The sequence below is a fragment of the Trichosurus vulpecula genome, chromosome 5, assembly GCF_011100635.1.
Source record: "Trichosurus vulpecula isolate mTriVul1 chromosome 5, mTriVul1.pri, whole genome shotgun sequence".
NCBI lineage: Eukaryota > Metazoa > Chordata > Mammalia > Diprotodontia > Phalangeridae > Trichosurus > Trichosurus vulpecula.
Window position 1 is genome coordinate 303,764,705 of NC_050577.1, and position 25,744 is coordinate 303,790,448.

At 42.9% G+C, this 25,744-nt stretch overlaps 1 protein-coding gene across 1 annotated transcript in view; it reads left to right on the plus strand.

The window, feature by feature from the left end:
* Nucleotides 1–25,744, plus strand: part of MLC1 (modulator of VRAC current 1) — a 41,151-nt gene continuing 15,407 nt past the window's right edge. Inside the window, exons 1-9 of the mRNA XM_036759869.1 lie at nucleotides 1–72; nucleotides 697–890; nucleotides 2,702–2,791; nucleotides 5,674–5,727; nucleotides 7,159–7,260; nucleotides 12,427–12,528; nucleotides 14,095–14,166; nucleotides 19,188–19,304; nucleotides 22,817–22,873. Coding sequence (XP_036615764.1) covers nucleotides 711–890; nucleotides 2,702–2,791; nucleotides 5,674–5,727; nucleotides 7,159–7,260; nucleotides 12,427–12,528; nucleotides 14,095–14,166; nucleotides 19,188–19,304; nucleotides 22,817–22,873 — 774 coding nt within the window. The 5' untranslated portion in view covers nucleotides 1–72; nucleotides 697–710. The remainder of the gene's footprint in view (nucleotides 73–696; nucleotides 891–2,701; nucleotides 2,792–5,673; nucleotides 5,728–7,158; nucleotides 7,261–12,426; nucleotides 12,529–14,094; nucleotides 14,167–19,187; nucleotides 19,305–22,816; nucleotides 22,874–25,744) is intronic.

The following is a 25,744-nucleotide window of genomic DNA, read 5'->3' on the forward strand; positions in this document are numbered from 1 at the left end:
AGTCTTACAAAGTGACCAGACAACTCTACTCACCAAACTGTTTAGACCTGACAGCAAACTTTTGGGTTGAAGGTAAGTAGAGAAATTTTAAACCACTAAAAAAAATTTGTCAGCCCGTTGTTGCATAGAAGTGCTTTTCTTTTTTGAAGCTGTAAATGGCTTGGAAAAAGAATGAGAGAAATCAGAGATTTTTTTTTAGATTTGTAAAGTGAAGTTCATTTAAAAATGTTCATTTAAAAACCAGAAATACATTGTGCTTGGGAAGGAGAAGGGAGTCATTCGTTCAGTGGCTCTCCATATATCTTCTCCATTTGTAAAGCCACAGTCCTTAAGTAGGCTTCAAGCACATAAACTCGTCCAGCTCCAGTTTGTTCTCTAGAGTGATTAGTTCCTGCTCATCCCCTGGGGCACCTCCTGTGGTGGTCAAGGTCATCTGAACTGCCTCTTGGTCCTCTCTGGCTTTGTTCTGTGATTGAGACCTGTGACTTCCTAAGGGAAAAAGGAATGTTTAAGAATTGAGCTTCCCCTTCGGGACCCCACCTTCCCCAAGTAGCACGCCACCTCTCAAATGCCCTTCTATGATATGAATTATGTTTATTTGTGTGTCTTAGAAACCTGCTAGACTGTATAATTGAAACTTTCTGGTTTAGCCCTGTATTCTTTATTACAAATGTTAGTTTCCTTGATCTAAAAAAGGTTTTTCAAGTATTATGACAAGAGAAGACCCCTATAGAGAAGAATTTAGTTATGACAGGATGCCGACCCTGGAGCGGGGAAGACAGGAAGCTGTGCATTATGCTCCAGATATAAAATCCAGTGACCTTCAGCTAGCCAAAAGATTCCATCCTTGCTTCAGTTACCGAACATGGATCTTCTCTTTGTTGGTGGGGGTAAGTACCTTGAGTATAAGACAAAGGAAAATGGCATATTTCTGATAACTGGGAAGGCTTTAGTAAAAAAATCGTTCTTTAAATGTTAAGTGTAATTACAGAAAAAGAATTTTTGGCAACATGTAGGAAGCTCTTTCTTTATCCATTACACTGGTCTCTAATATCAGAACTGGTGAGGCCAACAAGTCTGCCTCTGGGCATTAGCTTTTAAATTTCTGTTTTGATGATTTTCTAAAATAAATTTTTTGAACCTGTACTCTGTGAACTTAAAAAAAAACTTTTGGCTAACTATTTAAATATAATTCGTTTTCATTGTAATCCTATATATTTCATTTTACTCATTTAAAAACATTATTCTGAAAAGGAAGCTCGTGGGTTTCACCAGACAGCCAAAGGTGTCTATGACATAGAAAAGATTAAGAACCCAATGGAAACTTTCATATTTTTAATTTTTCTTAGACTGTGTTTCTGTGGGCATTTAAAAAATAATATGCTAACATGACCACCAAAATAAATGGGCTGTGGAAAAATCTGTTAAACTGATTCAGTTCTGAGCTCTTAAAGAGCAGGGATCTGCCATCTCAGAATCGGAGCTCATTGGGAATCCCCAATAACAGGGAATTTCAGCAGGCGACCGATCTACATCCCTTCCCAACAAGAACATAGATGGCATTGTAAGGTGGCCAAGTGGGAGGACCTCCTCTGGCTGCCCTGGTCTGCGAAAATGTCCCAGTTCTTATGCCTCATCTTGTTAAAACTACAGTTCACAAAACCAAGTAAGCATACAAGAAATGGAAATAATTTTCAAATGATGTTTTTGTCTAAGTGTGTAGCGGTTATGCTTAGGAAGTTATTGTATGTGTGCCTGGTATTACTCTGGAGGGCACAGAACTTGAGGAGGCAGAGGCTCTGACTTTAGACAAGACCAAAAATGCCTTTGATCTATAGAATCTGTATTGATTTTTTTAGTATTTGGGGCTTTTTAAAGCATTACCATTAGTCTTCTTTATGGGTGGTAGGAATCAAAATTTGGTTGCCCTAGAGACCATAATCTACTTTATAGCAGGTAATTCCATATAAAAATTTAAATATATAAAACTAGGACAAAATACTTCTATATATGTATGGTCCTAGGGTGTAATCAGTCATTAGCCAAGATCCAGTAAGAGAGGGCTTTGTAGAGAGAGTGGGCTCTGTTATATACCCCAGCCACATCAAGACCCCTATGGCAAGGAACCCCATCATCGTGCCCATACCATAGTAGTTAGTGCCCAGGAGAAGCAATTTACTGTGTGGGGGAAAACATGCCTCCTTTACTTAGGGAGTAACAGCTACACTCTGCAAACTCTCTATACTAGTTAGAATTTCCTTAAGGTACAATATAACCCTTCCTAGTCTTACTTTTTGTCTTCAGCAGTTATTAAGTTATACAGAATTTTCACTCTTAAGGCATCTTATTCCAAAAAATTCTTTTTATCCTTCTAAACTACTTCAGCCTATTTTTCAAAATTTCTGAACTCTGCACATTTCTGTCAGTTTTGTTAGAGGTCTATACATTTGCCAAACTAATTCACTGTTCTTAGTTCAGATCTCTACAACAGTTCTCAGAAGCGCCAGAAACCTGGTCGTTGGATATTTGCATCTTTTGGTGGTCCCCTTCGATATTAACCAAACACTAGTCAAGTGTTGTGCTTTCAAAAAATGACTCATTTCCTGATGATCTAGTTAGCTGTTTTCTTGTTGTGAGCTTTTTTGTTTATGTTGTTTTACGCATCTCAGCCTTAACCTTAACTTGTATTTCTGTTTTTCAGAGTTGCCTTCTTGTCACTTCTGGCTTTTCACTTTACCTGGGAAATGTTTTCCCTTCTGAAATGGATTATTTACGCTGTGCAGCAGGTTCAGTAAGCAAAGCTCTTAATCGTGCATTTTTTTGTGCTGCCAAAGCACAGTCCTTTGGGCATTTGTATTACTTCCCTCAGGAATTTCTAGATGGGTATTTTGTATTTCTTCCTAAGTCTATTCCCTCTGCTTTTGCTTCATTTTCTTATTGGCTGAAATGATCGTAGGAACATAGATTAGATCTGGCAGAGACGTTGGAGGTCTTTGAGCCCACTCTCTCCTTTTAAAAGTGAATTCTGGAAACGGCCTCTTAACCTGTTGGATTGACCATTAATCTTTAAATTGAACAGAACATGCTTCATCACTAAAATCTGGGGTTATTGTTATAATCCCCAAAGAATTACAAGCATGTGAGTTAGAGAACTGTGCACAGTCCGTTGAGAAGGCAGGCCTTCATTTCAGGGAGGGAGCTCATGGATTAAGTCGAGTGCTTTAAAGTTGGCTCAGATCAGTCCTGCCAAGTAAGGAGCAGGAGTGTAGGATCATCAGGATCATCATGAGGCCAGAGAAAGCCATGGTTTGTCCACAATCACCAAGCCTTGGCAGCAGCAAAGCCGAGGCTTCTGATTCCAAGATCAGTCCTCTTTGCAGATAGTGGAGAGAAAATTCAGCAGACATTTGTTAAGCACCTACTGTGTGCTGGGTGTTGTGCTAAGTGTTGGGGATACAAAGACAGGCAAAGGACAGTGATTGCCCTCAGGGAGCTCATAGTCTAGTGGAGAGGAGAAGACAAGCAGAAAGTCAGGAGGGGAGGAGAACAATGCTCAGCCAGCCCAAGGCTTGGGCAAGGCCTGCAGTCCTGCTCTGGGGGATGCCCTGGACCCCTCAAGTGGACAACCAGAGAGGGGCTGGGGGGCAGGGCAGGGGCTGGAGGTGCTGAGGAGGGAGGTGGGAGAGTTGATGAGATCTTGCCAGAAGATGCTGGTGTTGAAGACAATGAGGAAGTCAAGGAGAGCAGCTAAGTGAGAAATGCTATGACCAAAAGGAGATCTAAAAGATCTCTTAGAACCAGAAGACAAAGGAGAAATGGAATCCACTGCTCACCTTCTGAAAGAAACCCCAAAGTGATAACTCCCAAGGACGTTATAGCCAAAGTCCAGAGCAGCCAGAAAGAAAGAATTCTAGGGCCGTGGAGCCACGGTCAGCATCGTGCAAGGTCTGGAGACCTGGGAATGGGATAGTGAAGGCAAAGGATACACAGGCCGACAACCAAGAATTAACTACCCGGCAAAACCAAGTGCGATTCCACCTTTAATGAAATAAAAGGCTTCCAAGCATTCCTGAGGAAAAGACCAGAGTGTGCAGAAAGTGTGAAGGTCAAGCACAGGAACTAAGAGAAACATGGAAAGGTCAACGTGAATGAAGTAACAAAGGACTAGACAGGGAGCGGCTGCTTACGTTTTAATGCGGGGAGGTGGCACGTGGATCTGCTCGGAAAGGAATCTGATTAGAATCTACAAGTAGCTCTGTTACAGCTTTTGATTTTTCTGAGGGGAGGCAATCAGGGTTAAGTGATTTGTCCAGGGTCATACAGCTAGTCAGTATCTGAGTTTGGATTTGAACCCTGGTCTTCCTGTCCAGGCTCAGCACTAACCAGTGCAGCACCTAGCTGCCCCTATATCTTGTGATCTTAATAGATGAAGGAAAAGGGAAAGGAGAATATACTGGGAAAAAGGGGAAGGAGAGGGGGAAAAGGATTCAGGGAAATTATCTCACATAATCAGGGTATGAAATTAGACATCTATAAAACCAGTGAGGAAGCGAGAGGCTGGTGCTTGACCCTTATTCTCACCTGAACTGATGAAAGGAAGAATACACAAACACAAACACACAACTGGGCACAGAAATTCATTCCACTTAACAGGGAAATGGGAGGGACAGGAGAGTAGGTAGAAGGGAACTAGAGGAAGGGGAGACTAAGGGACGGATTATTCCTAGGCAAGACAAATCTCAGAGCTAACCCCTACCTGAGTTCTGGTTAGGAGATCTATTTTAACTCCTCTGCTGCCCAGGTCACAGTAGATTGTCCCCAAGGGTTGCTAGGAAAAAGCCAAGGATGTGTGAAGAGGAGGACACTTTAAGCCCCCAACCTGCCCTTCCTGTTCTGTTCCCATTCTAGGGATTGGGCTGGTAAAAAAAGAAAAAAGACTGGAGATCTTTGCTGTATTTCTCCTAGGAAGAAAATCACTGGCTTTTTCTACCAATAAGGAAAATTTGAGAAACCCTGCTCTGGACTATTCAAATGAAGTCTTTTCATTTCCTTACTTGTTCCCTTGTGCCCCACTGTTTCAGTATAGGTGGCAAATGACATTGCAGGATGATATCTCTAATCAAGCTCTTCTTTGTGTGTGTCCCTTCGAATACAGTTAAGTCCTTGGAGGTCATAAATAGTCATTTTCCATCTTCCAACATTAAGTCTGCAGTATCTGTCCTATATTAGGCATATCGATAAATATTTGTTGAATTAAATCAAGGTAGGTGAATTTTAAAAATGTTCCTTATTTCTCTGACTACATCGTAATCTCCTTGAGAGAGAAGGAAACACACTTTTGTGCCATCCACAGAGAGGAATTCAGGCAATACTTGGTGAATTAACTGAAAATTAAATGTAGTCATGTGGCAAAATCTACCTCTGCCCTCATTTTCATGAAGTTTCATATGGCTGGTACTCCTCTAGGACAGGGGTGGGGCCCCACTCCTGCTCTAGAACATACTGAATTGGACTAAAATAGCCTTCACTTTGTATGTCTGAAGGCACACCTGAGTATAGAATGGTTTTTTCTAATTTGTACAATTTTCATCTCCCTCCTGGAAAAGTCTAAAAGTTTAATTTGATATTCTTGTTAGCGAACTATCTGCTTCATCTTTTCCTTTGATTTTTCAGTGCATTCCTTCAGCAATTGTGAGTTTTGCTATAGCACGAAACAAGGTAAATGCGGTAAGTATCTATAACTATGACTAGCTTTTGAGCTATAACACTTATTGGTTGATTTGGTTTTGATTTGATTTGGTAACCTTCTCTCCTAAAAGTATTGGGTGGCACCATGCAACACCTGGACTCAGATTTAAGAGCTGGAATGAACCTCGGAAATCATTTGGTCTGGCTTCCTCCTCTTCTTACATGTGAGGAAACTGAAGCCCAGATGTTTCCCAGAGGTCCTAGAGCTTATTCCTTGCACAACTTGGGCTATAATTGAGGCATTAAGATGATTTCCGGAGGCCTTCCCTGCCCCCATCTACCTTTCCCTCTCAGCTCATCTTCCTCCTCCCAGACCTTCCCTGTTCCCCCATCACACTGGCCTTTATAGATTAGACTGTGCCCTCCTTGGACCTCCAGGCCTCTTCAAAAGGGAAATCAATCCAGGATGGGGATTTCAAAAAAAAGGAAAAATATGAATAGATGGATAAGTAGATAGATAAACAAATCCAACAAGCATTTATCAAGTGCCTTCTCTTTGCAAGACAGTCAACAGAAAGACAAAAACGGCCTCCCCTGCCCTGTAGGAGCGTATGTTCCAACGGCTGTTGTTGTGGGTGAAATTTAACAGAAAAGTAAATCGAGGCAATTTTCTGTACAAGTTAGCATTTCTTAGCAGGAGCATGCTCCTTGTCAATAAATGGGTCAGTGGCTTGTCTCGATTTATGCCAAAGCAGACAGGCTTTGGGGGGTATAGAACAAAGAACAGAACAGAGTAGCTGACGTCACAGGATTTCAGGAAACATGATTGGTTACAGAGCTGAGATGCAGACAACATGATTGGTTAGAAGTTTGGTAGTGGGGGCTAGCAATGACTCCTTCCTCCTCTCTTGAGACTAAGAAGTACTCATGGTTTGAGTCCAGGTGCAAGATAGTGGGCCAGACTTTTTCGAAGCAAACCAGACGTCCTTGAAGGATAGAATGGTGGTATGTTAGATATTAGATATTAGACCCTGACTCCTTTGTTCACACGAATCCCCCAAAGTCAGCTAATTCTCTGAGATAAGAACAGATTAGTAGGGGAGGTGGATTTTTCAACTTAACCTGTTACAGACCAGCTGAATTTTGACCCAGGTTTGAGATAAACACTCATGACTTAAGCATTACAAGCCAAAATCAGTTATCAATAAAATCAATAAAAAAGACACAGAATTAATAGTGATCATTTGACTCTATATGTTTTATATCCATAATTAAGAGGAACTTTGGTTATAGGATTACAGCTTTCTTAGGATTTAAAAAAATTAGATGCTAACCTTTGGAAGTTTTGGAAAGAGATGGAGGCATCCCACAAACAGGACTGAGAGTTATTAGCTCCAACTTGTTTTTCTCATGATCTTTCATTCTTTAGCTAATTAAAGAAGAACACCGTTACTGTTCGTTATTTTTCAGATCCCAAACTTTCAGATTTTGTTTGTTTCGACATTTGCCATCACAACAACATGTTTAGTTTGGTTTGGATGTAAACTTGTCCTGAATCCATCAGCAATAAATGTGAGTTACTTTAAAAACGAGGTATTATGAATACTTTTCTTCTTACTAATCTTAGATAGGATATGCTGCTAATGTGACATCAGCCCCTCCAGTGAAGGCACGTAGGCAGTGCTAGGCAGTGTTATCCTCAGTTAGGCTTTGGGAGTATTCTTGCTTGTCTTTGTCTCACCTCAGCACAGACATGCATTCAGTAGCTCAGGTTTCCGTACATATTTTTTGAATTTAGTTTTTGAAATACTATTTTTAAACAAACATTAAGTGCCCACTGTGTGCTACACATTGTACTAGGTGCTGTTATAAAATCACAATTATTCAGTTGTAAAAAGTGAGCATCCCTGCCCTCAAGGAGCTGACTGTCTATTGGGAAAACAACAGCCCACAAGCAGTTCTAGGTAAGATTTGGGCTGGGTGGAGAAACTGAGCTGGGGGGGCAGAAGTTTCATGTTTGGTACTGTTGGTTTTTGGCAGCGAGCACGGTCACGTGTCTCTTGTTCTGTTTGTTTGCATGTTTTTGCCGATAGTTACTAATTTGACACGAGAAAATATTAGGTCTGAGAGGCCGACTGTCAGAGGGATGCCGGAGAAGCCCCCAGCAAGAGCAGGCCTCCTCTGAGTCCTGCCAGCTCAGCTCTGACCTTGAAAAGTGGGGCTGGGAGCTGGGGAGCTGGGGGGCTGAGGTCACTTGCAGGTGGGTTCTGGGGCGGCTGTTTGGCCCCACACGAACCCCATAATTCTCGAGACTGTCATTAGAAGCCGCCTGAAGTTGAGGACAGTGAGTAGCTTATAAATTCAGTTTAGTTCAGTTCAACAATGGACATTTCCTAAGCCAGGCAGCACAGTGGGTAGTGTGCCGGCTTGGACTTGGGAGACCTGAGCTCAAGAGATTCCTCCTCAGACGCTTCTTAGCCAAGTGACGTGGGGCGAGTCGGGTAACATCCGCCCACCTCAGCTTCATCAATCGTAGAAACCATAAAATAGAGTTACAGTTGCACCTCCCTCACAGGGCCGTTGCTCAGGGCCCAGTGAGATAATATTTATAAAGCACTTATTACGATGTCCGGAGTATAACAGGCACTCAGTAAATGCTTGATCCCTTCCCCCGTCCCCTTGAGTGCCTAGACTCTGCACATGCTAGGCGTAGGGAGAGAAAAACCAAATAACCCTGCTCCCCAGTGGCCTGCTGCTGGGGGCAGAGTATGTACCCAGGGAGGTCACTCTAGGGTAGTCTGGGGAGCGTGGGAGCGCTAACAACAGAGGAAATCAGACTTTGGGATGCAAGGAGGCAGAGTAGCAAATACCAGTCGCCATCTGCCACCTGCTGCGGACCAGGTGACTGCCCTGTGAATGTAGGTGAGGCAGGGGTGGGATGGAGCCTTGTCCTCACCAGCTGAGGCCGTCCTGGGTCCCCAGAGGTCATGTCGTCCACCCTGTGCTTGAGCAGGAGTCCATTCTCCAGCAGTGCCTTCGAGGGGCCGCCCTCCCAATCTGATGGTCAGGAAGGTTTCCTTACAGCTTCAAACCTGGCACCCATTGTGCGTGCCATTTTGTGGCCAGATCCATACCATGCTGCCTGCACTCCTGCCGCATCCTTAGCTCTGTGCTGCCTGCTTCCTCCCAACCTTGGATTCCGCCCCTGAGAGCTTTGCCAGCAGTAAGTCAGTCCTGCCACAGCATCTCTTCTCACTGCCCCTCACCCCCAGCTCGCCTTCATGCCTTTTCTCTCCCCATGTCAGAGTACAAGTTCTTTGAGATCAGGGATTACCATGCAGGAAGGGCTTGATCAGCTCTGCCTGTGCTCCTGGCTCTCAGCGACCTTCTCAGTCTGGAAGCTTTCTCTCCACGGGCAGCCCCTTCCTCTGATCAGGCAGAACTCCTGGACCCTTCATTTCTAGGAGGCGGTTGGTCCAGCCACGGCCACGTGGGCTTTTTCATTTCTGTCCTGGCTCTCTTCCACCATGCCCTGCAGGCACCTCCTCCTGCCCTTGCATGTGTTGTCACCCCATTAGAGTGGGAGCTCCCAGCAGGCAGGAGCTGGCTTCTTTCTGCTTGTATTTGTGTTCCTCACTCAGCACCATCGGAAGCTGTGTCAGACTTCTCCGCTCATTCATTCTTGACCCACACAAGCTAGCTCATTTCTACAGAACAGCTTCTCACGTGTTCCATGACATGTGCCAGCTTCCCTCTCAGTCTTCTTTTTCCCAGGTTTATCATCTCTGCACACAGCAGGTGGCATGAGGTCTGGTCATCTCATTGTCCAAGTCACTCTGCTCTGAGCTTTCCCTTGCCCATCAGTGGCCATCTTAAACTATGACCCTGGAACGAAAAATACTTGAGATGTGGTCTAATCAGAGCAGCGCCTTAGAAGAATGTGGTATGGCTGCCCTCATTCTGGATGCCAGGCCTCTTTCTGTGCAGTTTAGGGTCAGAACAACTTCTTTGCCATGTTATGTTCTCTCAGTCCATTAAATCCCCTGGTCATCTAGTCATGCTTCCTGTGGCCTAAGTGCCTTCTCCTACAGGAAGCTTATCCAGATCTGCCCAGTCACAGTGTCCTCTTGATCCTGAAATTACATTGTATGTATAACCCAGTGCAGCTGTTACAGAGGAGGAGGAATGGCTATTTCCAGAGATAATCTCAAAGATTCCAAACACACGTGCCCTCTGTGCCACCTCATTCTCCAGGGAGAGGAAGGGGATTAGGTTCCTACTTAGCTTGCTTCCCTTAGAGCCCAGTCCCAGTCTATGTCCAACCCCAGCCTGGCTTCTTGGCTTCTGGGCGTGTCCATGCTTGGGGACTGGCTGCTGCCCATCTGCAGTCCTGTTCCTGGCTCCAAGGCTGCCCCAGCAGATAGGAGGCAGGCCCCAGGGCTAGCTGACATACTTACATGATACATGCATACATACATACACACACAGGTATGGACTGCATTAGATTTTTTGAAAAAGTTTGGTTTTTCTTTTATTTGTCTAGTGTATTTCCTTTTCTCTTAAGTAATTAGTATTGCTTTTCTCTCCCCCAGGTTCCATTTCTAGCCCTGCTCCAGCAGCTAGCCCTAAAACAAATTAAGAACAAGGGCAAAAGCAAAAAACCTCCCTAAAATAAACCCCTCAGTCCCTATTTTACCAAGTCTGGCAAAGCAAATTTCCACATTAGCCACGTCCAAAACCATTGGCTGTTTTTTGCATTTTAGCTCAGCGCCTCAGGAGGCGAGGGTTGGGAGGGTTTCATCTGGTGATGAACAGAGTTTGAGTCTCTCTCATTCTCTCTGATGTCAGTATTGTACAGACTGTTTTAGTTTTACTTCTGCATCAGTTTGTAAAGGTCTTCCCAATTTCCTCTAGGTTTGTCCATTGCATGGTTTCTTCTGGCACAGTTACATGCATATATCATGATTTGGTTGGTCATTCCCAGGATTGTGCTAGGACCATAAGAGCCAGTGATTACATTTTCGTTGTGAGCAATTATCCCTAGAAATTGATTTACTGTCTTGTTGATTTTATTGATTCACTGATTTATAGAATAAAAGTGATGGAGAGATTGCTAATGGTGCAGATTAAACCGAAAAGTTTGTCCTGCGTACCTTTTTTTCCCCCTGGAGTGCTGGTTGTTAAACATTTACTGGCACATCCTTGCCCATTCCCCAACAGGAAGATAATCCCTTAGTTTCCACTTTCTGGCTACCATGAAAAGAACTGCTACAGATATTTTTGTATGTAACATACCTTTTTCTTCTTTCTTTTGTTTCTTTGGAATGTGGTTTTGTTAGGCTGGGATGGCTGGGTTGAAGGGTATGCCCAGATTGGCAATGTTCGAGCTCCGCCAGCAATGCCAGTTTTCTCACAGCCTCTCCCACATGTGTCATTTTCCTCCTTTATCCTCCTTGCCAATCTGATATATGTGAAGTAGAGCCTCAAGATTACTTTAATGTCCGTTCTCTAATTATTAGTGATTTAGAGCATCCTTCTATATGGTTTATAGATAGCTTCGATTTTTTCCTCTGAAAACTGCCTGCTCATAGATATTTGGGGAACAGCTTTTATTAGTTTTATATACCAAGTTGTTTTTAATACTTGCTGCTTTTTTTAGTAGAAGTTGAGATCTGGCACTACTAGGCCCTTCTCATTTTTCTTCTTGAGATTCTTGACAATTTCTTCCTCCAGGTGAATTTTGTTTTGTTTTGTTTTTTGTTTTCCTTGCTCTATTAAAATTATTTAGTGAGTTTGATTGGTATGACATTGAATAAATTAATTTAGGTAGCTTTGCCATTTTTATTATATTGGCTTTAAACTACTCATCGGCAATTAATTAGTCTGTAGTGTATAATAGGCTATAACTGAGATTAAATGAATCTCTTGCAAATTGCTTTTTTTAAGTACATAAGGAGAGGAGGGGGACCAGGAGCTCCTTGGGCGATGAAGCTGCAGAAGTGATTCCTTCCCTCTCCAGAGCCCCACTGTCTTTTTGGAGAAAGAAAAGGGGATCTGGGCATCTCCTGGTATTCCCATCACAGGGTGGAAGTGATACCCCCACCTTTGGAACCAACTGCACCGTAGGATAGGGTCAATTCCACATGTGTGTGTGTGCACATGGGTGTGTGTGTGGGGGTGTATCTGAGTAAGTAAGGCACGTTGCACTATTACTTGTTAGTGTTTTCATTCATTTCCAAATCTTTACCTCTCTCTGTTCGAATTCTATGCATGTGTTTCCAAGGTCTAACTTGAATTCTTGTTCTTGGTCCATGTATCTTACTCCCCTATTTAACTGAGCCTTTCTTCTTGGGCAGAGATTGGCTTGTGCTCCATCTTTGTGTCTTCAGTGCCTCGGGTGGCCTGCTCTGCCAAGTCAGCTTTTTGTTTGGCTGAACTGAACATTCCTCACAGGTGCCCATCCAGCCTCAGCTTTTTATAAACTCTTTTAATAGAGGAAAATCAGCAGTAGTTGGCAGACATTAAATGCCCACTACCAGTACTTAGCACAATGCCTGGCACATAATGGGCACTTAATATATGCTTCTTGAGAGAAAATGTATTTAGATACTCTTAAGAGAGCCCATAATTTTTAGGCATGTAAGAGGGTTAACCTTAGAGCAGATGTGTACAGTAATTATTTTAGAGAAGTTTGATTTCTTAAAAATGGGTAATGTTTCTTCATTGTTTTCTTGCTAGATAAATTTCAATTTGATTCTACTAATTCTATTAGAAATCTTGATGGCAATTACAGTGATTATTTCTGCAAGATCTAATGAAGAATGTTGTAAGAGAAAGAAGGTAAGTTTTTTTCATGCAAATTGTATAATTCATATTATTTTCATTTTTAAGGTTTCCCAAATGTTTAATTAATCTCCTCCACCTTTTTGTGAAAATTTTGACTTTATTTTTTCAGGTTATCTTTACATATCATTTTATAAGTGGAGCTTAGACATAATATTTTGTATGTATTTAAATAGAAACTTAGAAACAAGGGTGGGTTCTGTACATGTTTTTCCCTTTAAGCTTCCCATAGAAGTTCCATCCCAGATCCTGGAGACTTTCAGAACTGATCCTTTTAAAATGTTGGGTTACACATACAAAGCATTCAGGCTGTTCGTGCCTTGTCTGATCATTCTTGTTCGTGACTGGTCCTCCTTTCTCAGTTGCACATGTTCTTAGCAATGTTATTAAAACTGTCTTGTGTTTGATGAAAACAAATACTGATAATGTAAAGTCATCCACTGAAATCCTTTCTGTGGCCTGGAAGGATTCTGGCCTCTTGAAGCTTGTGTTTGCAAAATGTAAACCCTGGCAGGTCATCCCAGGCTAGAAAGGATCTGCACAGAGACCAGGCTGTGGTCCTGCCTGTGCTCCTGGCTCTCAGCATGCCTGAGGAAGGAGGAAGGACCAGATAGACTGGGTTGGAAACAGCTCGTAGGCCATCGGGTGATCTATTGTGTAGGTCAGAAAGTCCTGAAGAGCCATTTACTCATATGTATGTGTGGAGGAACCGTACTTGTCTTAAAGACAACACATGAGACATGGCGAGGTGGGAGTTCATATGAAGTGGGTCCTGGGGTTCTTGGTGTGCTTAAGACTAGTCAGCAGGAAGACCTGGCAGCCAAAAAGTAATGCAATTTTTGGCTCCATTTACAAACATGTAGTGTTCAACATGGTGGAGGTCACAGATCAATGGTCTTCTTCCCTGGCCAGACATGCTAGAAGCTTAACATGGTTATTGATTGACTTAAGGCATTGCAGTTGGTGATTGTTCTTGAAGCAGTGCCGCCACCATGTCTGTCTTTGTATGACGGGTGCAGTAGGGAGTGCGGGTCACTCTGCCACGCTTTGCTGTAAATAAAGGATTAGATGGGCAGTGATTAGATCTGCTTGTAAGGGGGGGAGCTGCCCCAGGAGGTGGTGATTTTCCTCATCGTTGTAAGTCTAAAAGCAAAAGTTGGATGACTGTTTGGTGAGGTGGGAAGGAGCGATGCCTTTCACTTCTAAGAATTTGATTCTTTAAGCCCTTGAAAGAACTCTGCCTTCAGTTTTCATTAGCCTCAGTAAGCCAAAGTAACCCCAAAAGGCTTTCCTTGATGGAGGGCTTGTAAGGAATTAGGAACGTTTCTCAGACTCTTTTGTTCTTGGGCCAGAGGTTTCCCTACTGACTTTGAGGCGTTCTATTTCTCAACAGCTCCATGAAATAAGCAAGCTTTGTTCTATGCATTCTAGGTGACAGAACTCTGTCCTGGCTCCCTTAGCAAGGACTGGAGATCTAGACCGAGCATGGCCTCCATTTACTTGTGCAAATGCCTATGTAAGAAACAATGGGGTTTCTTGACCTTATTTTTTTTTTCTTTTCAGAATGCCATATGTGATAGTTCTAACATTTCGAACAGCGTAACCTTTCCTGCTCGAGTCCTGAAATCCTATTCAGTAAGAAAAGCTTTCTCTTAAGGATATTAAATGGGAGGGAGGGTCAGTGATGAAAATCATCCGTTAAAAGAAAATGATGCCGTGATGTGAATCCTGTGATGTAGCTGATCCTAAGCCACACCGTTGGTTTGGGAAACTCAACTCATCCAATTCATTATGACCCTTCAGGACGATTTGAGTTAATAGAACACGTACATTCTCTAAGCTGTATGTCTGCAGCTTTTCCTCTATATAGAACTTGGATGTAACTAATGTGTTAGGAAACCATGCCAGCCTCTTGTCTCACAGCTGCAGAAGGTGGGCATGGTGGTGTGCTGGAGTCAGCTCACCCCCGCTTGGGGGCACTGTGTCTAGGAATAGGCAAATGCTACAAGCCAGGACTTGACTGGATGGTTTGTTGATTCTTTAGACTTAAAGAGATAGAGAAAATATTAACAGTGCAGACTAAACTTGAAAGGCTATCTTTTATACATAACCCCACCCCGCCAAGAGCCAGCTTTTTTTTGTTTTTAAAATAATATTTTATTTTTTCCCCCAATTACACATTAAAACAATTTTTAACGTTTGTTTTTTTTTTTGACTTTTGAGTTCCAAATTCTGTCACTCCCTCCTTCACCTCCTCTGAGATGTTAAGCAGTAAGTTATACATGGCAATCATGTAAAACATTTCCATATGAGTCATTTTGTATAAGAAGACTCAAACAAGGAAGAAAGAAAGAAAAAAAGGAAAGAAAGATAGCCTGCTTCAGTTTGTATTCAGTCAATACCAGTTCTTTCACTGGAGGCAGATAGTCTGCTTCATCATGAGTCCTTTGGGATCGTCCTGGATCATTGCATTGCTGAGAATAATGAAACCATTCACAATTCTTCATTGTACAACATTGCTGTTACTGTGTACAGTGTTCTCCTGGTTCTGCTCACTTCACTCAGCATCAGTTCAGATAAGTCTTTCCACATTTTTCTGAAGTCTGCCTGCTCATCATTTCTTACACACAGTAGTATTCCATCACAATCATAGACCACAATTTGTGCAGCCATTTGATGGGCATCCTCTCAATTTCCAATTCTTTGCCACCACAAAAAGAGCTGCTATAAATATTTTGGTCCATGTGGGTCTGTCACCTCCCTTTTTTAATCCTTTTGGTATACAGGCTTGGCAGTGGTATTGCACCGTTTTATCACCCTTTGGTCTGTGTTTCCAGAAAGCCAGTGGTTAAACATTTACCAGCACGGCCCTGCTTGTTATCCTTCTGACTCTCTGCTCTCATTTGGGGTTTCTTGGCAGAGATACTGGGGGGGAGGGGCTGGCCATTTCATTCCCCATCTCCTTTTAGAGATGAGGAGACTGAGGCAGCTAGTAAGTGTCCGAGGCTGGACTTGAACTACGGAAGATGAGGCTCCCCGACTCCAGGCCTGTGCTGTCCAGCTTCCAGCAGCATTGCCTAGTCAATGCCCCAGTGTGCCTCCAGCTAGTCCTTCATATTTACAGTGTTTTAGATTTCTCACAGCAGTCTCATGAGATAATGGGGTCACATGAGGGGAAATGTTTTGTAGAGGAGAAAAGCCAAAAGAGGTACTGTGTGCTGCCTGGGGACATCCTGGAATAGCATGGAAGGCAGGGCATCCCTCTAAAGATACTAGGTTTTGTACATGGAGACGAATCAGGTGGTGCCTGTTGTGTGCCTGCACTGTGCTCAGCCCTGGGGATGCAAAGAAAGCCAAACACTCAATCCCTGTGCTCAGGGAGCACACACGCAGTCTAATCAAAGAGACAGCATGCAAACACCTCTATTCAAACCAGATGCAGACAGGATCAACTGGAAATAATCGCAGATGAAAGGCTTCTAGCAGAAGGTGAGAGTTTAGCTGGAACTTGCAGGAAGCTTGGGTAGAGTCGTGGCAGGAAGAGCCAGGGGACAGCCAGGGAAAAGGCTGAGAGTCGGCAGATGGAGAATCTTTTTCTTAGGACAGCCAGGAGGCCAGGGTCACTGGGTCTGTCTGGCAGAGACTGGATAGCCGCTTGTCAGACATGTTATAGTGAGGATTCCTAGGGCTTGTGGATTGGGCTGCATGGCGGCTGGGGTCCTTTTCAGCTTAAATTCCTTTGCATTGTTTTTCTAGTAGGGGGTGGAATGGGGGTGGGGGCGTTTGTAAATTAACAAGGGCTTGTTAAGCATCTACTAAGACCCAGTACTAAATAAATACAAATTGAGGATAGAGAGGCATAGAGCATGGCAATCCTTGCCTTTATTGGGTGACAGGATATGTGCCCATACACGTGGAGAACAGAATCATAGGGACCTTGGAGAGGAAGGCACCAGCAGCGGCATGGGCCCAAGCAAAGTGTTCTGCAGGAGGTAAAAGTGAAGAGGACAGAACATTCAGGCTATATGGGACAGATAGGAGAAGAAGGAGCATTTGGGGAATGGAACTGGGAGTAGGCAGCATGGCTGCACGCCCCTGTGTAAGGTCAGAAAGGCCGAGAATTGAGAAGAGACCATGGACTTCGTCAACAAGGCCATCATTTGGAGAGAACAGTTTCAGTTCAGTGATAAGACTGAAAGCTGATAGAGGGTTCATGAGGGAGTGACGGGAACGGACGACAAGTGGAGAGGGCTTGTGTGTGAAAGGAGGCTAGGTGAAGGTTGAAAGCCGGCAGGGATGGTGGGATTCACTGTATGATTTAGTTGTTTTTTTTTTCAAGGATGGGGCAGAGTTGGGGTGTTGCAATTGAAATTAAGGTAAACTGAAGCACAAAATTCCATTTATTGGTAAGGCTAGCAATTACCAATAAAACGGTTCTTTTGGCTCCTCAGCCAGCCAAAAGACCATGACATGGAGCTTACTAGCCTCCATATAGTTTTGGGAAGTACAAGAAAACAAAGAACAGGAAGTATCACCGTCTGAAGTATCATAGATGATGGAAAACTATATGATTGGGTGGAAGTCTGGCATGCAGGGCTGGCAATGGCCCCTCCTTCCATCTTGCTGCTATGAAAATCTTCACCTCCATGGCTAATTGTTATTACTATGATAACAGACCAGACTTTCTTGAAGGAGAGCCAGTGTTGCAGAGATAAAGACTTCCTGGCTCCTGCTTGTTAGCAAGATAACATCTCTCTAAGTTGTACATGGATATGCAAGGCTCCTTAGTAAGATAACAGGTCTTCTAAATTGTGCATGGGCAGCAAGATGTGTAGAGACAATATATTCCTTTGAACTGAGGTGATGTATGGGACAACTGAGCTGAGGGAGCAAAGCTGAACTTGTGAACATAGAAACATGGTTTTGGCAGTTACAGAATGGAATCACATATAACATAAAATCAATATTTGGTTTCCTCAGAAGTGTCTATAACCAGCAGCAGATGGAGACATGACAATCAGAGGGAGTGAGGGGGGAAGCTGGGGTCATGATGTACATGGAGAGGGACCATGTTTGAGAGGAGACTGGAGTAAAGGAGGAAGACAACTGGGAAGGACAGTGTTAAGGGGTATGGGAGAAGGCAGGAAGAGGAAGCTCACAGGGAACAGTGGATGTTCTCAGTAATGAAGAAAGCAAAATTTTCACTCCAGGGAGGGAATAGCTGCCATGTAGACATGAATTGTTTCACTAAGAGTTTGACAGTGGGAAGGAGAGTGTAACCAGAGTGGGCTTGTTGGTTTGGCCCAATACTGAAGGGTAAGGGTGGGGGTAACAGTGAGGACAAAGAATCAGATCAGGAGGAGGAAAGCCTAGGGATGGGTCACAGCCTTTGATCAGAGGATGGAGCCTGTGATGTGTTGCCCAGGACCTGCCCCCAGGCAGGAGTCTGCCCCCCCCCCCCACCTTAATTGTTGCCAAGTTACAGTCTAGTCAGGGAACAAAGAAAGCCAAGCCAACTCTTTCTGCTGTTGCCGCTGCTGGTATTGCTGCTTCAGTGGCCATTGCTGCCTTCTCTTGGGACAAAGGTGACCCAGTTTTCCTTTCTCTGTTTCTGCCTTCTGTTACCATGGGGGAGGAGGCTGGCGAAAGCTGGCTATGGAATACAAAGTGGGCAGAAGTAATGGCAAAGGAAGGAATGGGGGAGGACTTTCTTCTGGCAGCAAGGAACGATCCTATGGCATGAGGACAGAATTGGGGTAGTAACAGTAGAGGACGCAATGGGGGAGATTTTTAGCGAAAAACGTTTTCTTACTTTTGTCATCACATGTTCTAGCTTTTCAGCTCTGGTCAGTCCAGAGTGCGCAGAGCAGACAAAGAGCTCATCTATGTGAGATTCTAGCTCATAGTGCTAACAGGAACTCAGTATTTTTTGATAATTCTCAGAGTGGGATCAGACCATCTGGCTCCATGGTTGACTTACAGTTCAAAAGTTTGTAACTCCAAAGAGTTCCTAAATTTGTGCATTATTAAAGGCAGAATTCTGATGGTATCAGGCTCAAAAATACAATATAGGAATTCGAAGTATTAGAGCAATGCCAATGAAACAAAAGCTCAACAGTCAATTAAGTCTGTATAACTTAGCATTATATTCTCTCCTCTTCTCTCCATCCCTCCCCTCCCCTCCCCTCTCCTCTCCTTTCTTATCCCCTCCCTTCTCCTCTGCTCCCTCCCCTCCCTTCCCCTCTCCCCCTTCCCCTTTCCCTTCTCTTCCCCTCTCCTCCCCTCCCTTCTCCTCTGCTCCCTCCCCTCCCTTCCCCTCCCTCCTCCTCTCTCCTCCTCTCATTCATTTCACTGCTCCACACATGACCCCAGAATATCCTTCAGGCCAGGTCACCTCCTGAGCCTGCAGTGTTTGCCTTCTCCCACCATAGGAGAAGATCTCTTCCTCCCCAGCCAGCCAAATTCTACCTTGCCCCAGAGTTACATATTTTGTATTTAATTATCGGTAGGCTAGGAAGCTCCACAAGGGCAAAACTTTGACTTCCATCTTTGTATACCAAGCACTGAGCATAGTGCCTTGTACATAGTAGGTGCATAATCAATGCTCATTGAATTTTACTATAGCTCTTACATTTTATTTTTCTGTTTCTTTTCAGGTTATTGAAATAATTGTTGGAATTTCTGCAGTGTTTGGTGGTATAATTGCTTTGAACATGGATGTATTAGTTTCAGGTCCATACCTTTCAGTGACATTCTTTTGGATTTTGGTGGCAGTAAGTAAGGAATCAAATAATCCATTTTACTGTGCATATCTGGATTAAGCTATCGAGCTCTTAATAATTGCTTGTTGACTGATTAGTTAATACGGAGACATTATGATTTGCATAATGCTTCACATTACTTTCCACAGAAGCCTTAACAATAAATTAAGCACCTACTATGTCACTGTAGTCACTGCTGAACATAAAGATAAAGACAAAAAGACACTGCCCTATACATGTAGATTCTACAGTTTATTAGGAGGGCTGTGAAATACGTCCAAGTAATGTATGAGAGTAAAGAAATATATCCAACATAGTACAGTCATCTTCAAAGTGAACATACTTCCTCTAACACTCCAAAGGTATAAACTGTTCAGAAACCTGTGGATAGGAAAGGGAAATGGCAGGAAGGGGGCTAAGATGAACTTATCGGATAGTCAGGAATCCTCCAGGGCTTTAGGGAGTAAAGTAGAGATGAGATAAAGGGAAGGCATCTCTATGCTGTTTCCTTCTGAGAGGATTCTATGCAAGGAGGAGATTCTCTCAGCTCAGCCTTGAAATCTGAGCAGCATCTGGGGTGGGAGTGGGGGGGGGGCGATAAACAACCAAAGACGAAAGGTAAGATCAGAGTTTGGAATTCACAGATCTCGTCCGGTTGTGTGCTCTTGTCATTTTAAAAACTTTCTTATAGATTGCATTTCTTCCTATCACCAGAAATTCACTTTCTCACTCTCTCTTCCAGCTCCCCCTACCCCTCTGAGAACTAAGGAAAAACCAAGGCCATCACAAAGAGGGAGAGTCAAACAAATGTACACATTGTCTATGACACACACCCTGCCAACTTTGTTTTATATTCTCTACCCTGAATCCTTCCCCTCTCTGTTAGGAGGTGGGCCATGTTTTATCAGGAGTCCTTTGGAATCATGGCTGGTAATAGCACAGTGATGAGAGTTACTAAGTCTTTCAAAGCTATTTGTCTTTATGATGTTGTTATTGTACACGTTGTTTTCTTGGTTCTGCTCACTTCACTTTGCATTAGGCCATGAGTCTTCCCAGGTTTATCTGAAACCATCCCCTTCATCATTTCTTATAGCACCATAGTATTTCATCTCATTCATGTACTATATTTATTTCTACTATTATATAAATACATATTATATTTATGTACTATAATTTGTTCAGTCAGTCCCCAGTTGGTGGATACCCCCTCAGATTCCCATTCTTTGGCATCCCAAAAAGAGCTAGAAATGTTGTGTGTCCTTAGTTTGTTTTGCTTAGAAGGAATTCCTCCCTTAATCTACCCTCCTTCTAATTCTCCCTCCTTACAGCCTCTCTCCTATTTTCCTATTGAGTGAAATGTATTCCTGTACCCAACTGTGTGTGGGTTTCTCCATTGAATATTTCTACTTAATCCAAAAAATAAACAATCCGCAAATGTTTATTGAGAACTTAGGATCTGCCCAGCTTGGGGCCATGTAAGAGAATAGAAGTATCAGATACAGCTCCCTTCCACAGGGAGGTTAGAGGCTCTTGGGGAGACAGAGCATACCCCCAAAGATTAATGAGCAAAATGGTAGCTAATAAGATGCCAAGTTGTTCTTTGGAGACAATTAGAACAAAATATCTGTTGACCAAAGCCTGTATAATCAAAACATGCAAGTAGAGTTTGAGAAAGGGCTGACTGACATGAGCTGGAGTCTTCAGTTCTTGTTTGTTTGCCCTTTGGCCCTACGGAAATGGAGCAGAGCTCCATGTTGTCAGGGGGAAGGGGTGTTCTCCATGAGCTGTTTTCTCATGGAGTGCATTTTATTAACACCCCCCCCTTTTAGTGACCTGCTTCATGATTTTCTCTCCTTCATGTACTTTCTTTTATCATTAACACACCTGAAGCCACTTCCCCCAAGGTTTTATCTCTAGCTTGAGAAAGTGGCTTACCTTAGGGGGAAAATTGCTTGAGTTTTTTTTCACATTGATTCAAAGAATAAAATTACGAGACTGTTTTCAATACAATATTATGTGAAATTTAAGTAATTTCAAGTGGTTTTTAACTATTTAATCTACAATGTGTTGTGAAATCTGCATTCCATAAATGAACAGCTACAAAAATAAAAGTTAAAAAAAAAGCAGCAGCCCTTCAGCTGAGCCTGGAAGAGTCAGAGGATGTGGAGATGTCCCGTTGGGATGAGCAGCACGTGTGTGGTCACTGGGGATCCTTGTTGGCCTCTTTAGAAAAAACACATTTTGCTTTCTCGTTGGCATTGTCCTTTGTGTCTTCATATGCAGATAATGGAAGTATTATCTGCGTTTTACAGATGAAGATACGGGTGTGGAGAGAGATTAAGGGACTTACCCTCCTACGTTCAAACCACTAGGAAATAGGTGCCTTGGCCCAGAATCGCAGCTCTAATCATGTGATGTTGATCTGGCTCTTGGCGACGCACAGAACGCCTCTGAGGCTTCACTCACTTCACCCCTCTGGGCCTCACTTTCCTTATTTCTACACCTTAGGGAGTTGAGCCCAGTGGCCTCTGAGGTACCTTCCTGCTCTCCCTCCTGTTGTTTCTGGAGTCTGAGGAGCTGAGGTTGTGTCCCAGGTCTGACGATTTGGCCAAGTCACTTCAGCGCTCGGGTCCTCAGTGTCCTCATCTCTGAAATGGGGAGGGGTGTTAAGACTAAATGGCCCCTCTGAGGTCCCTTCTAGTTCTGGAATTAGGATCTCTGATCTTCACAGTGACCTTGGGAGCTGCCTGAACCCCACAAAATACCTTACATTTGAAAAGAAGCCACACTTAGACTTACTGACCCATTTTGATTTACTGTTCTTGGAGAAGAGAAGGTGAGGCTGGCATTGTAAACCAAGCAATAGTGTCATGATTTTCTTTTAGTTCTTAAAAGTAGTTAGGGACAATCTCAGGGTCCTAAAAAGTGGAGGTGGATTTCATTTGTGAGGCTTTCCTATAGTTTAAACGAAGAATTGGATAAGAAAACCCTGGAATTTCTAACATCTGAATATGTGTGTCTGTATGTGCATGTTATGTGTATGTGCGTATAAATCTTTCTAAATGTTTCCTCTCATTTTTCATTCGTTGATGAATTAATCTATATGATACGTTGTAAAGCTACGTATAAAATTCCATACTGACTTTACAATAAATATATTTGATAAAATTTGATACAATTAAAAAAGTAGAATTTATTTTTTGAAATAAGTACTCGTTTTTAACCTTCAAAATTGCTTTTTTGAAATGACATATTGATACTTCCTGATCAACCATATCTTTCTTCTCCAGTTGATGTGTGGGATACTCAGAGAAAAAGTGACCTCTCTTTATGTTTACCATGGGGACATTTCCATTAAATATTTAACTTTAACAGTGGAATACTTGTATAGATTCAGACTGTGGTATATCCGCATTTGGTATTCACTGTGGCAAATAACACTTGTTGGGAGTTAGGAAATTTGTTCTCTAATAGAAACAACACAAAGACGTATTATCAGAAAATGTGTCTTTCCTTTTTCTCAGTGTTTTCCAAGTGCCATCGCGAGCCATGTAGCAGCTGAATATCCAAGTCAGTGCTTGGTAAGTAAAGGCAGATTCCTTGTCTCCTTTTATGAATCACCTTATAGTAAGCAGAGCGAGTCAGTAACTGTTTGTTGAATTCTGGTTGGTCTCTCATTCCGGGCTGGATCACATGGCAGGGTTCTGATGGGCTTGACAAGAAACCCGCCACATCTTAGCAACAGGCATTGCTCACAATTGGGTGAAGTGGAAATGGCTGGGGAATTCCAGGGCTCAAGGCCGCCATTACAGTCATTCACGGAACAGGAGCCTCTCAAGGTCTAACTCTGCAGTCTCTGTGTCTGTCCTTTGTCTGTTCTCTGAGCTCCATTTGTATACTTTTTGCTGCCCGCTGGTTATCTGACACTGAAGTTGCCCCATATGGCGCTTCGAGGGTCTATTTTTATGCTTCTTCACTCCCCATCCCTCCTCCAGATGCCCCTGGTTCCATGGGAGACAATGTCCTCCTTCTAGTCATCTGTTTTTTCCAGCGTCAGAGTCATTCTTCCCTTTTCCCTCGGCCTCCACTTCCCCCCGGCCCCAATCCTCTCAGTTGCTGAGTATTGTCTGGTGTCTCTCCACGACGTAATGTTTCTCCTATTCCTAATTCCCTCTTCTCCCCTCACCTTAAAGCCTCTACCCCTGTTTAGGTTCATGTTACTTCTGACTTGGGCTACTATAGCAGCCTTCTCCTTTTCCAGGCTGCCACAGTAGGACTCCTGAAGTACAGGCCTGCTTCTGGTTACCATCGATGACAAAACGCTAGGGCCTAGAAAAATGAGAGAACAGCTTGATCAGCAACTTCACGCAGGCCCGGGCTGCTCCTGGCCCTGCTTGTTCTGGCTTTGGAGCTTGTGGCTTCTCTTTGCACAGCTATCTCATCGATTGTCTTCAGGAGAGTGCTTTCTCTATCCAGTGTGTTAATGTTGTTTGTGCAAGCTTTTTTTTTATTTTTAGATAATCAGAATGACCTATTTTCATCTTTTATATTGAACTCCATTCCCTTCCACTGTCCTCATAGCCATGAAAGTGACATGATCTGCTTTTCTCCCAATTTATGGTGCAATTTTAAATATTCAAGGGATGTACCTATCCATTTTGAATTTATTGTGAGATGTGGCACGTTTGTCTAAATAGATTTCTGCTAGGTTGATTTTCAGTTGTCTCAGAAGTTGTTTTTTTAAAACAGGAAGTTCTTTCTTAGGTAATTTATGTTTTCAGTTGCATCAGACACTAGATCTTGGTTCAGTTATTCCTGATTCTTCCATGTCTAAACTGTAATGTTAAACTCCTATTTTTTTTAACCAATACTAAGTGGTTTTGATGACTGCAACTTTATAATATATTTTAAGCCTCAATGAGTTAGAAAAACAAAATATAATCCATTCTAAATATGAGCAGATGCCTTTAAAGACTCTTTGGTCTTAAGTCACCATTATATCTAACTAACAATCCCACAAGAAAAAGCTTTTCATAATGTTATAGAGAGTTCCTCTTAGAGATGAGGGTTCATGAATTACACTGCTCCAGAATACTCTAGGTAGATGGGAGAGAATAGGCATTACTACTAGCCTGAAAATGTTACTCCCCTACTTGCCATTTTTTTAAGATTTATATTCATCATAGGTTTGGTTCTGAATCCCCATTCTCATATATATTACCTATGTGACCTTGGTCCAGTCATTTATCCTTTCTCACTGTATTAGGAGGGCAGAGTTTATAATTTCAAAGAGGATCATATATATGTCTGAAAGGTTCGGAACTGCGAGATATAAGGAATCTTCAAAGTAGGAGGCAGAAGAATCAAAGCATATATTTAGGCTCCACAGTAACCAACCCACAAACCAGCATCCTCATTTTGATATTTTGATCAAAAGCTTCCAGGCCCAATAAATCCGCCTCACAAGAGTAACCAGGAGGCCACAGAGAAGCATGATGGTATAAAGCAAAATCATATACATGCTCCCCCTCTATGGTAAAAAGATTACCCACTGGCCTCAAGTCCTTGTTCAGCACTCCTCAATCCTCATGTATGTCAGCTCTGCTACCGGCAGCTCCTGCTTCAGCTTTGGCTGTAGCTGTAGCAGCCTCTGGCTCCAACGGAAACTGTTTTTAACCATCTGGCTTCTGCGGGGGCATAAGGTACACGGGGAAAGCACAGGTTCTTTCCATCTGCTTAAGCAAGGTGAAGGGGTTGACCATGAAAGCACAGGTTCTTTCAATCTGCTTAAGCAAGGGAAGCAAGGTGAAGGGGCCGACAAGCTTACTCCATTCCAACATACAAAGAGCATTCAGTTAGTTCAGGGGAAAAAGCCAAACTATTCAAGGGCATTTGTTGATTAAGTGCTAAGGAGCCCATTTTTGGTTACCAACACACTCCACCCATTGTTCTAGGATACATAATCTAATCAGCCATGTATCCTAGAACATATATTGTGATCCAATTACGAAGGAAACTAAAACATATCATTCATAATAAAGCAAAACATATCATTCAGTGACATTCCCAAATATTGATTTATGATTCAAATGTGACCCACCCCTAGGTCCCAGCAAGATAATCTTTTGAATCAATCATCCCCAAAATAATTGTTAATAATTCAAATGTCCACCCCTAGATCTTTGTATCCATTACATAGGATCAATAATATCATAACAATAAAACAACATAGCAAGGATAACACAAAATACGTACACAGAACACTATCATCATTCCCCCCACCCCGAACGATTGGGGCTCAAAATCTTGGGGTAAGGGGTGAAGGTCTCATTTTCCATAGCTTCTTCTTACTGAAATTGGACGTAGAGGTGTCCCTGCCCCAAAGAGTCCCATTCCAGAGGTCAGTTCTTTAACGAGCTGGCAGGAATTCCAAGAATGCTATGTGCTTAGGC